General features: G+C 36.4%; 1 protein-coding gene across 2 annotated transcripts in view; it reads right to left on the bottom strand.

Annotated features, from left to right (window-relative positions):
• Positions 1-16,128, bottom strand: part of zmp:0000000846 (tenascin) — an 81,416-nt gene that overhangs the window by 30,989 nt on the left and 34,299 nt on the right. The window contains exons 8-11 of one of the 2 annotated variants that reach the window (XM_037533132.1): positions 13,808-13,993; positions 13,535-13,624; positions 12,265-12,528; positions 874-1,149 (exon numbers count right to left, since the gene is read on the bottom strand). In XM_037533132.1, coding sequence (XP_037389029.1) covers positions 874-1,149; positions 12,265-12,528; positions 13,535-13,624; positions 13,808-13,993 — 816 coding nt within the window. The remainder of the gene's footprint in view (positions 1-873; positions 1,150-12,264; positions 12,529-13,534; positions 13,625-13,807; positions 13,994-16,128) is intronic. The other variant, XM_037533131.1, reaches the window with a different exon arrangement.

Genomic DNA, 16,128 nt, shown 5'->3' with positions numbered 1-16,128 from the left:
ATCAACTCATCACAATGCAAGTAACATACTGACCAGGCACTCGCTGACCAACCACCTTCTTATTTCTACACTTATTGTCCATTTTACCAGCTCCACTTAGTAGTTCTACAGTTACAGACTGTAGTACATCTATTTCTCTGCATACGTTTGTTGTTATCCCCCTTTTATTCCATTTTGCAATGGTCGCAACCCCCAGACCACGGCAAAGCCGGTATTATTTGGGTGGTGGATCATTCTCACAACTACAGTGACACTGACGTGGTGGTAGTGTGTTACTGTGTGTTGTGCTGGTACGAGTGGATCAGACACAGCAGTGCTGCTGGAGTTTTTAAACACCTCAGTGTCACTGCTGAACTAAGAATAGTCCTCCAACCAAAATCATCCAGTCAAGTGTCCTGTGGGCAGTGTTCTGTGACCACTGATGAAGGACTAGAGGACGACCAACACAAACTGTGCAGCAATAGATGAGTTACTGTCTCTGACTACAAGGTGGACCAACAAGGTAGGATTGTCTAATAGAGTGGAAAGTGAATGGACATATTGTTTAAAAACTCCAGTAGTACGGCTGTGTCTTATCTACTTGGTCAGTGTATAAGCATGAGATGATTGATAATGGTCAGGGATCTTTAATTTGTTCATTAATCATTCTACATAAATTTGTCACCACTTGTAAAGACAACTGTTGTCAAAAGTAGGAATCTCATGCAGTACTGATGCATTAGCTCAAAAATACAAAAAAATAAACAGCTATCACACATTTCTGCTGAACACCACAGATCAGTGTGTCCATCAATAGGTCAATCAAAAGCAGACAGAGAAATTAAAACCAGGTAAAAGAAGCTTACTGTCTCTTATTCAGTGAAATGGAGGTACCTGTGGTTGCTTCAGTGTAGATAGGTCCTAGTAGGGAGCCCTGATGCATGCCATACAAAGCAATAGTGTATGAGGTGTTGGGGCTAAGGCCAAACATGCCCAGGCTAAGAGCATCACCGGATACTGACAACTTCTGCCTCTCTGGACCCTCTGAGTTTGCCACCTCAATCACAAAGTTCTCAAAGGCAGTGCCCTCCTCAACACTCCAGGACACATTGAAGCTGTCCCATGACACATCAGATACAATGACATTCCCAATTTGTGGCTTATTTTTCTCTGATAGACAAAGAGACCAGACTGGAGTTAAAGCTTAGATATAACACAATACTTATCAACATTTAAAATGTTAGCGAATTGAATAGCAACATTTTCCGCAACAGTTGGTGATGAAACAAGAATGATGAAATGATGAAACAGAATGATGAAACAAGAAAAAAGGAGTGTTGGAAACACGCAGTTTGTAAGTTAGTTTAGAAATGGATGCATTTCTACAGGCGTCTTCACGTTTTTACACAGTTTGCTATCAGTGAATTATTGTGAAATGAAGCCAAAATCTCCTGTCCTTCTCTTTGTTTTGAACTTATTTACCATGACAACTATGTACACAACATCACCATTTAGGAACAACGTAGGGAAACAAAGATTTAAGTGCCTTTGAATGGAGTATCATAGAAATCTGTTGACTTAAATGTGCCAAGAACTTCAACCTTGCTGTTTTATTAGGGATCTGGAAAGTCCCATTGTACCTGGAATGTTCCACAATGTAAAAGACATCCAGAAAGTGACTCATTGATGAAAGGGCCATTTAAATTGCACATAAATTGCACAGATAAACAGACGTTCTAGTGAGCAGAAAATCAGCTGACTAACACCAACTATCATTTAATCCAAAAGGTCCAAAACAGAATGAATCCACTGGCATTTTCTGGATTTTTGCATATCTACTTAAATTCACTTTTAAAGGCATTTGCATATAACATGATACCAGGCATTACTTTCTAAAACCACTGCAGCAACTTCAGTGGTTGTAAACTTTCTGCACATCACTTCACGTGTCTCAGATGTCAACTGAATAAAGAATGGTTTTCCAATGTGATGGTCAGTCCTTTGTGACTTCCTGAGTGTCCATTGGTTAGTTTCATACATAATGTAGACACACACATGAATCCACCAATTACACAGATTGAGAGGCAGATAACCCCTCTTTCATAGCCTCCTAACTCCAGATATGAGTCAAATATGATCTTACAATAAGATGGAATCGAAAAGGCGACACTACAGATTCATGAAGTGTTTGAACCAGTTTTCTGGTCTGCATTATCACAAAGACAGAGAAAAATGTGTAGAAGCAGCAAATTTGATGTGTGGCAAGTTTGTAGACCCCAGAAGGTAAATAACTTCTTCCTTCACTTTGCACTCTGACACAAGAAAGCTATGGCACTCAATAAGTCTGCTCTGATTATGCTCAACGATTAAGCTAACTAACTTAAAGTTAAGTTGAAAGTTTTTCAGATAACAAACAGGCATCCATAGTGGTTGAAGGAATAAAGAAACTGAGAACTGGAGGTTTGATGAAACACAGGCTTGTCTGAAGACTCCTGGTTCCTGATGACCCCCATTGCCCCTTTTGACTTTTGAATGCTGAAGTGTATCTGGAGTATTACAATTCTTCAGGTTAGAATGAATAGAACAATGAATCCATCTATGAATTTCTTCATGCACACTTTCACAAGACTGTGGATGAATGGTTTTATGAACATGACTCGTTTCAGCTGTGGTGTCAGCATGGAGTGCTTTTAACGCCTTTGAGTCTGCATCACAAGAAACTGAGACTGTTCTGAGTGTAAGAGAGAGTGCAAGGCAAAATTACCATAAATTATCATAAATTCATGTTTAATACATTTCAGGGGTGTTCTCACAGCAGAAACAAGAGTGTTGAATGCACAGATTATGGGAGATTATTCCGAAATACTTTTTAATTTAAAATATACAAATTAGCTTTGTCATTAGTGCCGCTTGGTGGTTAGTTTTATCATTCTTTGTCACGAAGTAGGACTGAACGATTTGCAGTTTGAAGGAGTGTAATTTTCAAATCACAAGAGTAAAATTTTTAGTTTCAGCTTACTTTATCAACAGGGTTGTCTTAAGTTTCAAAACAAACATTTAATCTAATAATGCAGAATTTGTGATCTGCATGTAGGAGTTAGACCAGTCAGAAGCAACCAAACAACTGGCGATCTGTCACACTATGTTCAGTGTTGAAGCCTCGAGGCCAGGATAAGTTTTTCTTTCCAAAAAAAACAAAAAAACAAAAACAAAAGAGGCCTGGATCTATTTTAAGGTCCACTACTTGACAATAACTGTTAGCAAGCAGTTAATAATGCTTTATTAAACAGAACCTCCTGATTCGTAAGCAAATTTAGAAATGTGACAAATGTGAGTATATAATGTGGTATTTAAGTCTTCCATAAATTAGTTGTCAACTGTTCATCGATGAATGTTAAATATTAATTAATCATAACCTTCCCATTACAAGCATGCTAGAAATATGTTTATGACTTGTTAATCAAGAAATATGTACAGGTAGTAATTAAATAAATCTCAATTCATAATGACCAAACATGGCAGTAAATGCTAGTAAATGGTAACATTTCAGTTGCAAAGCCATCTGTATGATCCATATGATGGTTTACGGAGAAGCTTACAAGTGTTTATAAATTCCTTAAAATCATGTGCAAATGATAAGAACACATTTAAGAGGTCTTTATCAATAAATTTGCAAGACTAAAACAAATGTAAAACCTACTTTTACTTAATTACCAATACTATACTGTCAGTAAATGCTTATAAATGTCCTGCAAACAGCTTCCAAGGAACTAGTTATGGTCTAGTTCTTTAATATTGAATTTGCAAGACTATAAAGTGGAACATGCCTTAATAATTGCTTACAAATAATATTTTCTATGCTATAAACTGTAAAGAATGGACATTAGCTCCCTTCACAGCAAAATACAAAGAAATATTATTTAGGAAACATTGTTATTGTGAAATGTTTTTTTATATCACTGCAAAATTACTGTAATCAGGCATCCCCATTTTTTGAAATGTGATTGTCTACTTGCAATTACTATCATGTTATGCGAAGATATGTGAATGTGTAGCACCCAGAGCAACTCGAAATACTTAGGGTGTGCTATTTGAATAGGGTGTGCTATTTGAGACAAATGCTACATGTGCATTCATGTGATTTTTGCCAGATTTTTAGCAGTGATTTCAGGTTGATAGTTGAAATATTAATATTGCTTCCAGTTTATAAGGACTTTTCTCAACTCAAAGAGTGACAAGTTATTTTTTTATGAGAGGAGTTCATGCCTATAGGTCAGCAATCTGTGCAGTTATATCCTTGATGATGAAGTGTCCTAAAAAATCCTAAAAGAATCAAATCTAAAGAGTCAAAAAATGGAAAAATGGTGCTTGACCCTGTGGTCCCAGCAGCTCTAATCAATAACATCTTTCCACCATTTCTTAGTGTAATAATTCTATTTTTTTAATTTACTGCCAGCTTTGTTCTCATGTTTGTTTCAGGAGTTTAGCTTCTTGATGAAGAAAAGAATGTTTAGATAATTGTGATTGGCTGAGAGTTGTGTCAATCATTATTTTGTAAAGTATCACTATTTAGCAAAGTGTCACTATTTAAGTATCACTTAAAAGGTCAATTATTGGCCACTTTACAAAAAAATGTAAAACAATTTGCTTCCTCTTTCTGTCCTTAAGAAATGAAATCTTTCAGATACATATAATACAATGTAATACAAACATATGCATTATTGATTTGTACTCTCATATTTGACCATTTTTAAATATATACTTTTAAACATATCGATTGTGTTTCCATGTGGAAAGGCACAGTTTTTCATCAATATTGGGAAGATTAGAGAAAAACATACATCAGGCAGTGGCTATAAAAAAGACTGACACCTCTACAGCTGTGCTGGGCCTACCTGAAAGTGGACGCACATGTATTTTTCCTACAACTTATGATAAGTAGGATAGTTAGAAAAGCCAAACTTTCTCTAGAGATCACATGTGGACAACTGCATGCGTTTGTTGCACTTGGGTGTCACCAAGTCTAAAAGTACAATTTTAGGCCAATTTATCTCCACGCCAACAAATAAAAATGAAAGGCTTGCCAGAAAAAAAAAACCTCTGCAGATGCCAAATCGCACAGTAAGGCAATGATCCAAGGTTTCCTTCCAAATCAAAATCCAAAAATAGTTCACTGACTACAGAATCAAGCTTTTTCAAGGGCCATCCTAATCCTCTGACATAAAACCTGTGGGATGACTTGAAGCAGAAAATCCACAAGGAAGGGCTAAAATGGTTTTACATCCCCTTATTCATGTTCTCCACCTCATCTAGCATTTTTATGTATTATGAGCACAGGCACAGTGCAAAATGCGCCTTGATACAACTACTGAATTTAACATTTGATTTACTAAGACTGCAGCTTATCTCACAAAATGTGCATAACTCTGCCAACTAACTTGTGAGGTGCAGGGCAGTGAATAATGGCACCATTAACACGTTCAAAACCCAGTGTGAAATTGAAAGTTCAGTGAAAAATAGTAATACGTAATAGGAAAAATAGTTGAGGTAATAAAAGAAGTCCTTCCCCACCAAAACATTAAGAATTCACAGTTTGTGAAATGATAGCATGGAATGCATGTGCCTACTGTGGTGCACACACTTCTTACATACTAGTGATGGGCATTCAGGCTTTTTTCAGTCAGTTTACCAATAAGAGTTGACTGTTCTTTGTTCCAAAATTAGCCAAATTATATATGAACTATAATTTAATTTTCAACAAAATCTTAGACTAACTTCTATTTAATTCATTAACATTATGCATTATATTTGCTAATTCTTATTTTAAGAAAAGTCCAATGTTAATACGTAGCTTCACTGAAAGAATTTCGAGAGGTAGCAATCACAAAATATTCTGACTAATATCATCAAACAGTCATCAACAAATGCAGGTAAAAGTCAGAAATCAGAAGAACTGATGAAACACACTTGGAAAATTGACAAACAAAGCTAGCGACAAACTGACATAACAAGCAATAGGAATTAGGGATGATGAGGAGGCAGAGCTGGAACATTCTAAGGAGATCCAGGAGGATCTTAGCTACATAAGATGGACCCATTTCTTTTGTCTTCAATATCTTGTTCTGCCAGTGTCTTAAATGCGAGTCGGCTCCAAACATTCACCTAAAATCACATGCACATCACTATCACGTATGTATATCTGATCTTGACAGTTTAAAGAGTGTTATTCTATTAGATCAAATTCTTTCAGCAATGAAAAGTCCCTCAACAAGATATCTAATGCAATATGTCTAATTCGAACAGGTGGCATGAGTTGCTCAAGCTTTAGTAAAGAGCAGAGTATATAATCACAGCTACATGTATAATATCTCCATCCATTCTTTGCATGATCCTTCTACGTTTTACAAGGCCATCCCTCAAACGCTTATGCATGAAGAGGAGAGCAATGCACGTAGCCCATAAACTGGCTCATGTACAAGTTTCCCACATAACATGCATGCAAAATGTGTCTGACTGTGTCAGCAACTGACATAAAAAAGGCTTAGTACATTGAGTTAGCAGTGCTAATACTTTGGCAAAGTGAGGGTGTACTAAATACCACTGACTTCCATGTCTTAGACTGGTGTTCGATTCCCTGCCTGGATAAGCACACAACACTTCTAATGCTACATTCGCCTACCTCTGTAACATAATTGTAAGCCATTTTAAATGCAGAAGGCACTGTAACGATCCAGAACTTTATACCTGCAGAATTGCATCCCATATTGTGTGAATGTTAAGCAACTGACATCACCACTAATGTGTAATTATGGTAGAATGGAGTAGGAGATAATTGAGGAGATGAAGAATTTCAAAAGAATGTTAAAATCAGTGATGGATGAGGGACAAAGCTGATTCCATGTACCTGTCTTGACATGAGCATTGACTGGATGAGATTTCTTTTCCTCCAAAAGCCCATTCAATGTAGAATTATATAGGATTCCAAGGGCCAAGTCATCTATTTGGTTTTCTTTTGCTCCCTCCGAAACATCTGTTGTATTAACATTCGCTAGCTCTGAACTCGTTGGCTTTACATCTGTAACGTTTAGACCATGTTGAGGTTCATGTGTTAAACTCTCAGGTTTATCACTTGCTGCCACAATCACTGACTCCTCAGTTACCACAGTATAGGTAGGGCCTGTTGTATGAACCCTCAGTGGGGAGGCTGGCAGCTTTGTGGGAGCACTTACGACGTTCAAGGCAAGGACATCTAGAGAGGAAGTAGACTTTGGTACTAAACAAAAACACATCAGAAAAATGTTAGACAGAGCACAGAATGGAAAGTGAGCGAGATATTATAACCTGTAGGAGAAATGCAACGTTAGATGTTTACTGAGAGAGTCAATCACTGATGAATCACTGCAGAAAAATCAGGATTAGATCACGTTTTAATAAATCTTTATCCTTAGTCTCTCTGCTCTTTTTTATTTTAAGCCAGAGCTGCCCAAAGTGTGTCCTGTGGCACAAAGTTGTGAGAATCTTAGGAAGTTGAAAAAAGTGGTTTTATATTTTGTTGCTGGGGCTGCTGTATAATCTGCTGTTACACATTATGTTTCCTGAAACTAAAAAATTTGTGCTTGTACTTACACGCAACTGGAATGTGAATTAAATAAAGAGTGGTCTCTGATTTTGCACAGTACTGTACATTTTAAAAAAGATTTGAAATCTACCTTCTTCATTTGCATACAGTTTTGTCATTATGACATTATGAGTCCTAGCAGTAAGAGTGACTCTTAAACCCTATAATTTGAAGGGATTCAAAAACACATAAACCAAAATGTTTGATCATTTTATTCATTTTTCAAGTCACACGCTTAATTGGCCTTCATTGTGATATTTACTTATGCTTTTTAGATTCTATTCTCAAACCTAATACCTAAGAATAGGTTTGCACTAAAGCTAATTCCAGTCCTGAAGTGCTGAAGTCCATCACAGTTTAGTTATTTCCTTGCACAATCATGCCTGATTCAACTGCCATGTTTATTTGGTTTGTTGAAGGTGTAATATATGAGATCAATCCAATACACTTTACACAACAGGCACTTTGTCAGATTCAGTGAATATCTCTGCATGGTCTGCTAGCTGTCCGTTCTGTGTGTTTTGGAAAAGGGAAACAAGCAAAGTGCCTAATCCAACATCAATATTCCACCCAATCACTGACAGGCAGGTGTTCGTGCATAGGACAGAGGGAAGGGGAGGGTCCAAAGAGGAGATCTCTTAAGACCAAAGGCTGAGAAAGAAGTTCTTAGATCAGGTGTAGGTGTTTCTACAGTGGAAAGACCACAAAGAATTGATGGAGAGGCATTTTAATGGTAGAGATACCTCTGAGAGTTGACGAGGCTGAAGTGGGATTCCTATTCACATTTTCCCAGTCCATCTTAAATCACGCTGCAGTTCCAGCTTGGCGCTGCAGATATTTACAGGATTATGTTATGATGAATTTAAACCCAAGGCATTAATTAAGATAAATAAGATAAATATATACAAAAATCATCATTTATATGGTATTTTATATTAAGATGTGGCACTCCCAAAACCTGACCTCTACATTCCAACTTAAAAAAGAAGAAGTTGTTTTTTTTAAGTAAAGAAAGTTGCTTTTTTGTTTTTTTAAATAGTAAGAAAAACATTTGCCCCTATCCTATTTCTTCTATTTTTACAAATTTGTCACACTTGAATGTTTCAGACCATCAAACTATTTTTAGTATTAGGCAAAGATAACCCAAGTAGACACAAAATCTTATTTTTAAAATGATGTCATTTGTTGAAGGAAAAATGCTATTCAGCCCTACCTGTACCTTTATGAAATAGTAATTGCTCCCTTAGCTTCTAAATGAATTAGTTAACCAGATTCAGTTGACTGTTGGGTTCAATATCACTAGCCACACCCAGGCATGATTACTGCCAGACCCGTTGAATTTAAACATCACTTAAATAGAACCTGTCTGGCCATTTGAAGCAGGATAGATGGTCTCAAAAAGCAGCACATGATATTATGTTCTAAAGAGACTCAAAAACTGCAATGCAATGCAAAAATGCAAAACAAGTCTTCGTAATCTACCAGTCAGGAAAGGGTTACAAATACCATTGCTAATCTCTGGGACTTATCTACAAATGGAGAAAACAGCAGGGAATCTTTGCAGGAGTGGTTGACCTAACAAAATTTCACCAAGAACGCATCAACGACTCATCCAGGAGGTCACAAAAGAAGCCAGATGAACATCTGAAGAACTGCAGGCCTCACTTGCATTAGTTAAAGGCAATGATTCCACACTACATGATTCCACATTAAAAAAGACACTGGTCACCACTGCTGACCAAAAAGAGCACAAAGGCTCATCTTGCACACCCTAGAAAACATCTTCAAGACTTTGGGGATAAAATTCTATGGACTGACGAATCAAAGGTGGAACTTTTTGGAAGACATGGGTTCTGTTAAATATGGGGTAAATTTAATACAATATTCAGCCATAAAAACACCATAGTAACAGTCAAATGTGGTGGTGGTAATATGATAGACTAGGGCTGTTTTGCTTCTGGTTAAGATTTTGACCAAGTCAAAGTTCTGACTTGTTGTGGCAAGACCTTAGACAGGCAGTTCATGTTTAAAAACCCTCTAATGTGGCCAAATTAAAACAATTCTGCAAAGAAGAGTGGGCCAAAATTCCTCCACAGTGAGGTAAAATCCGCATCACAAGCTGTCGCAAATGTTTAATTGCAGTTGTTGCTGCCAAGGGTGGCACAACCAGTTATTAGAGTTAAGGGGCAATTACTTTTCACATGGGTGATGTTTTATGGTCAAATGGTGAGCAGTTATATGCCATCATTTTATGCGTTTTTAACTGTTCAAAGCTGTGTTAGTCATGCACTAGCTAAAGTTTCTGAGCTAAAATTTTCATTATCCATACAGTTCACCACATCAAAAGGTACTGTTTTGATTGTTTTGGTAGTGACAAAATGTTGTGTTCAATAATTTATGTTGATAAAATAAGCATAAGTTTACTCACATATTGTCATTCAAATTGTTTTTAGTCTAAATTCTAAGTCAGTGAAAAGTCTCAAATGTGGTACAGTTGTACAGTGGTGCAAAATTATACCATATCCACTCTGTTTCTTAGGACTGCACCACTGATATGTCTATTGCACACCTGTACATATCTGAAGAGGTCAAACTCACTCCGGGTAGTGTAGCATTTCATACAGAGATAAACACAGCGGGCAGTTAAGTTTATGGCCAAACCACAGCTGTTCTGACGTCAGCTGAGAACCAGTCACTGGTGATTGAGTAATCCCATCATTCGTTCCACACTGAAACTCAGTAAGTCCTTCCAAATGACTGAGGTATTCCAATGACAATATTGAACTTCTGTAAAACACTTCCTGCCTGGATGATACTTTAGAGCAGGGAAATTGCCAACTGTGCTGAAGTCTGGCCCTCCAGGACCAGAATTGATGACCCTTCCTTACACTCTGCGACTTGGCTAGCAAACTTAGACTTTTGTCATGTGTATTTGACAAATATCCTGCAAACTGTTGTGAATATCCAGCAGAGAGATAAGACTAATTGAATCATTTCTATAGCCTAGCTACTTAAATTAACATTGTGGAAATATCCTAATACAAATAGCCTAATTGATTGGAACCATTTGCAGAGGAGATGCAAATAATGCTTTTACATATAATTATTGATACACTTAGAAAAGATGGTACATCAAGAGTTCTTGAAAATGGCTCTGTTTGCATGATTAAAGGGTTTGTTGCATTTTAATTATAACAAAGAACTATTTTCTTCATCACTAGCTCAGGTGTCCCAATTGTAAGAAATTCTATCATTCAAGAATATGAAAATATTTGGAATCTTTTGGCAAACTGTGCAAGGGGCAAGCACTAGTGTGTAGATCAGGTGTACAGAGGCCTAATCCTAGATTCTTAATCCTATTTACAAAGAGGACAATTTCAAGGGAGATTCCAGGGTCTGAAACACTCAGGCACTAATGCCCAAAAATGACAAGACATTAATCATGGACGTTTCCATGAAAAATGCCAGAGGAAGTGCATGGCAAACCTCAGATTGATGAAGATGTCATGTAGATATAATAACACTGTGAAATAGACATATTTTCACTTCAGGCTTAAGTGACTAATTTCTGGCATTAGTAAAATCCTAAGGGTACATATCCACAGCAAGCTTTAGTGAATTTTGGACTTCTTTGACCATACATCACTGTCAACTGTTCTCTGTCTTAAAATGACAGCAGAGCGCAAACAAAGAACATAGGCTTTAGAATTGCCCTGTGTCCACTAGAGATTTGTCCAGGAACTGGCAAAGGGAGCTGCAACTATATGAGCCTAGTATATTTAATGCATCTAATGCATCTATTTTACAACAGTATATTGCTGTTAACTTTTCAGACTGACCATAAAAATGTGTCCTAAATCTGAGCCTGACTGTAAATCTCTAAGGCATCTGTAAAAAGAATATGAGTCTGCATGATATCACATTAACAGCTGCACACTGGTTCCACTCTCCCAGCACATCATTAATGGTGCTGACACAATTCTTGCAGGGTTGCAGCAAAATTATCAAGTGAAAGGGAAAGTAAAAGGAAAAAAGTGCTGAAGGTAAGGATGTGGAATTCTTGTTGCCTGTATAAAATTAATCATGCAGCAGAAGATTTTGCTCCATTTCTGTTGGTCCATTTATCATGAAATTTTAACATAGTGCAAAGGGTAACTGGACCTTTCAAATTATGCAAAACGTAAACCACAAAAATGGACGAAAACAAAATGGAGCATACTTTTTGGGACACAGCAACAATATATTCTTAAACATGACACAATAGCCACAACCCCTACCCCTCTTCAAATGAGACAGCCAATAACAGCAGTGATCATTAGCATACATAAGCACCACCCAGAAAATGACCTGAGGAATGAAAGACAGTGTAAACACATCATAAAAATATGGATATGTTTCAACAGAGTTTAATACTTTCACAGGGTACTGGACACAGATATTAAGATCAATAGAATAAGATTTAATTTCAAACCTGTGTAACAAGCTTTTATTTATGATGCATCTTCCAAAGGTAGTTTGGGTTGAAAAATCGATTTAAAACCAAAGGCAATTTCAAACCAAAGACCATTAAAAAAGGCAAACAATCAAATCATAGTGCTAATCATTAAACACAACAGAGTAACATTAAAACACCTCAATAAACAACAGTTCAGACCTCTCTCACTTACCTGTGGATGCAGTAAGAGTAGTGGGGGCACTTTTCTTCTGGCCCCGTTCTGCCACCAGGGTGATGTTATATTGTGTGCCAGGCACTAGATTTTTATGAGTGTGGGTCGTAGCAGATGCAGGCACCTCCACTTCCTTTCGTTTGCCATCAGGTGAGAAAAACGCCAGCCTGTAGTTAGAGATCTTGGCTCTGGGCCTTTTCCAGACCAGAGTTATTGTGGTCTCTGTGGATTCACTCGCCTCTAGATTTTGAGGGGCATCCAGTTCTTCAGATGTGGTGTTGGGTGAGGGGGGTCAAATCAAGAATATGTTAAAACCTTTGGAAACCTTTTCAAAACTTTTTCATGCATTTCATTTTCATTCTAGCTAGAAGGAGCAGGCAATGTGGAAATATGCTAAATTTTGAACAATCCTCAGTCAAATGCCATTTTGTTGACTTTGTTGAAGTGAAAAAAAGGGACACAGCCTTTACAGAGAACAGACTTTCAAAATTTCAGTGCGCAATTACCATTAATTTGTTAAACATATTGGAAAAAAATTAAATATAAAATATATGTGCCATGACGTTTGCACATGCAACATTACATGTTTTTATATTTTCCTCAATATGTTAAATTCAGCTAATAAACAGTAATCATGCATTAAAATGTGTAGGAATGTGTTCTCCTTGTAGAGCATGTGCTTTAAATTAGTTTTAATTTAGAAAATCAATAAAACATGTTCTTTAACCAGGAGCAGGAAAACTTTTGCATATGACTGAATAAACTGATAAAATACTGTTATGGTGAACCATCTGAATGTAGATTTCTAAATAAAGTCTTTCTAAAATGTAATCTGATAAACAAGGCATAATAATAAATAACAATCAACATCGACCTCTTGTTATCAAACAAAAATCACAAAACATAATATCACTAAAATGATTAAAGGAAAACTGTTTCCACATATGGAATGTATCACCTGGGAAGTGAATGATGTATTTGGAAACTTTACCAAAGTTTATGTATTACATCAAACTCCTCTATTTCAGAAATGTGAGAAAAATTTTCTATGATACGGCAGCTTCAATAATGTTTACATACTCTGTTACTATGAGTAAATTTCCATTTTCCATGATAAATGTGCTTTAAACAATTTGTTCAATAAACAATGTAATAGATGTTAAATCTATTTGCAACATAAAATGCTGTATTTTTTCCAAATAAGACTTTATTTTTTTGCCTTTAGTTATATTATTATTTATTACTTTTTAGATGCCACTAAAAATCTCACCTGTAATTGCATTGATGGTGACTTGCTGACTCTCTTTTTCTTTATTAATTGCTGTAACTCCAATCCCGTACTCTGTTCCAGGCTTCAGGCCTACAATGCATATCAGCATGTCATAGTAAAAAATCTCAAAGTAACAGCAAATATTTTCTTTCTAGGCTACAGACACAGGCTTAGTGTGGGTTTTCTGCTTGCACATTTCATAAATATGATAAAGGTTCCACAAAATGCTTGTATATAAAATAGGTTTAATTTTAAGTACAGCATGATACTCACCAGTAAGGGTGGCCTGTGTTGTATTTCCTAGTCTCCTGGGTATTATATCTTCACCATGGCTACCTCCAACAACAGGACCATATTTGATACGGTAGCCATCCACAGATGCACGACTATTTTTCCATTCCACAGTGATACTGTCATCTGTCTGACCCACAGTGTGTACTTCACGAGGAGCATCCAGGCCTGCAGCACAGTGAGGTTATAGCAGGATTAAAATGTGCAATTGAAGGTTGTTAAACAAAAGACAAAATATTCTTTTAAAACTTTATAAGTGAAAAAGTGAAGCAGGGCCCAGCCGATGTGAAAATTTTGTACATAATAGCAACACCAATTTTATGGAGCTAAAATTCGGTAGTAAACCCTCCTGTTACATTTGACTGTATGGAACAGCAATAATGTTCTCAGTGCATTTTTAACCATTCAAAAATGCATCATATGGACAAAAGTATTGGGACAGATACATTCTAAATCCATAGGCATTAAGGCATATGTTGTACAATAGTCATATTATATTCAGTAAATGACTCGAGTCACATTTTTAGTCCCAAGATTTGTGGTGGCGCAAGACGTGCCAAGTTAGTGCAAAGCAGTGTTAGCACAAAGCTTCTCAAAAGGTATTACTGGTTTTTGTTCATTTCTTATTATTTTTCCATTTTTTTAGTTCTATTTACAAAAACCTTTTATGTTGTGTTATTCCCACATTTCTTTCATGTAAAACTCATCAGCTACTGGTGACATGCATGTAAAAGTACTAAATTGCCAGAAATGATCTGGCTTTCTCACCTTACACATGTTTTACTATATAAAATAATTCACTAATTATTGGTATTTTACTGGATGGATTTCTCCCAAAACTGATAAAAACCTTAAGTTGTCAATATCAGCTGATAACAGCGCTTTGACTCTATGAAGTCTTCAAACTTCTTAGAGCAAGAATATCATTCAGTGGGTTTGCTCTGCACAGGCAGACTGTGATTTATTTGCTCATTGGCCCTTAGCTCCACAAAAGCCAAACCTTTCCTGTCGTCCTGCCCAGCACTAGACACATGTGCACTGAAGCTGAGCCATTAACATGAAAAGCAAATGCCCAGAAAGTAGGCTGCACAATACATTAAACAACTTTGTTGTTGTGTCTTTTAAGAATATCATGGAGTGCTTTACTGAAAACCACTCCAATTTAAATTATGTATGGGATGTTATTTGTATATCTTAAAAGCCAAAGCGTTTATAGCAGTGCAATTTGTTTCCAGGAATTTGTTTTAGATGAAGTCCTATTTAGGGGCCAAATAAATGCAAAAGATCTTCATCATTGTCTAACAATATCTCTAAATAAATTTGTTATGAAGAGAATCATTTTAACGCATTAGCCACATTGCCAATATAGCTCAACCCACCTATTCCATGTTTTATAGTCAGCTTTAGACATGGTAGAAGATGAACATTTCACAACTATCTCATTCAGACATGCACAGTAGTGAAAAAGGTGACAAGTACGTAAGCCAACCCCCAGTTGGCTTATTTAGCTCCCCAGACATTTTTTTGTGATTCTAATGTGAAAACGCAAAGCATTCTGGTGTCCACAGAGAGTAACATACAGAAAAAAAGCAGTAATTGCTGTAGAGTGATTCAGTTCAGAGCCCAACAACTACGCCAGTAGAAGTCAGGACAAAATTTGTGTTGATAAACAATTATTTTGACTTATTTGCTAACCATACCATGGTCAAAAGGTCAGTGGTGCACAAAATCTGCCACAGTTATTATAAATAGAAGCTATTCTAAATATTGTAGCTATAGAAATATGACTAATGTTAGCACTGTTTGCACAGTAATGTCACTTTGTATGTCACTTTGTCTGTGTTTATTTGTGGCATACCATTAAGGGGGTTATGACGAAATTCATACCTAAGATAGAATTCCAACCAGTACCGTGCCCTACAATGGTAGCTTACAGAGTATAGTTGGCCACACCCCTACTTTGTTTTACTTATCCTGTCATTCTAAATTATATTTACACCCAAAATTATATTATTATAGATTCAGATTTACAGTTTTCTAATACAATTTTTACATAATTCAAACTAGAGGTGTAATGATATCATAACAATTTCATGCTACGATACATACTGTTGTTTTTACAGCACAATATATTTTTGATACAGTAGTAGAAAAGAAACATATCTAACTAACATAACTTCAACATTTATTTTCATATTTCAACATATTTTTCTAGCTGCTGATGTTTTTTTTTCACAAGGCTGAAGATGGCTTCCTATTTGCCAAAAGAAATTGAATAAGAAGATTTCTAACTTTAGCTTCAT

The sequence above is a fragment of the Pygocentrus nattereri genome, chromosome 23 (assembly GCF_015220715.1).
Source record: "Pygocentrus nattereri isolate fPygNat1 chromosome 23, fPygNat1.pri, whole genome shotgun sequence".
NCBI lineage: Eukaryota > Metazoa > Chordata > Actinopteri > Characiformes > Serrasalmidae > Pygocentrus > Pygocentrus nattereri.
Note: the sequence above shows the minus strand (reverse complement) of the source record. Positions and strands in the feature narration are given on the sequence as shown.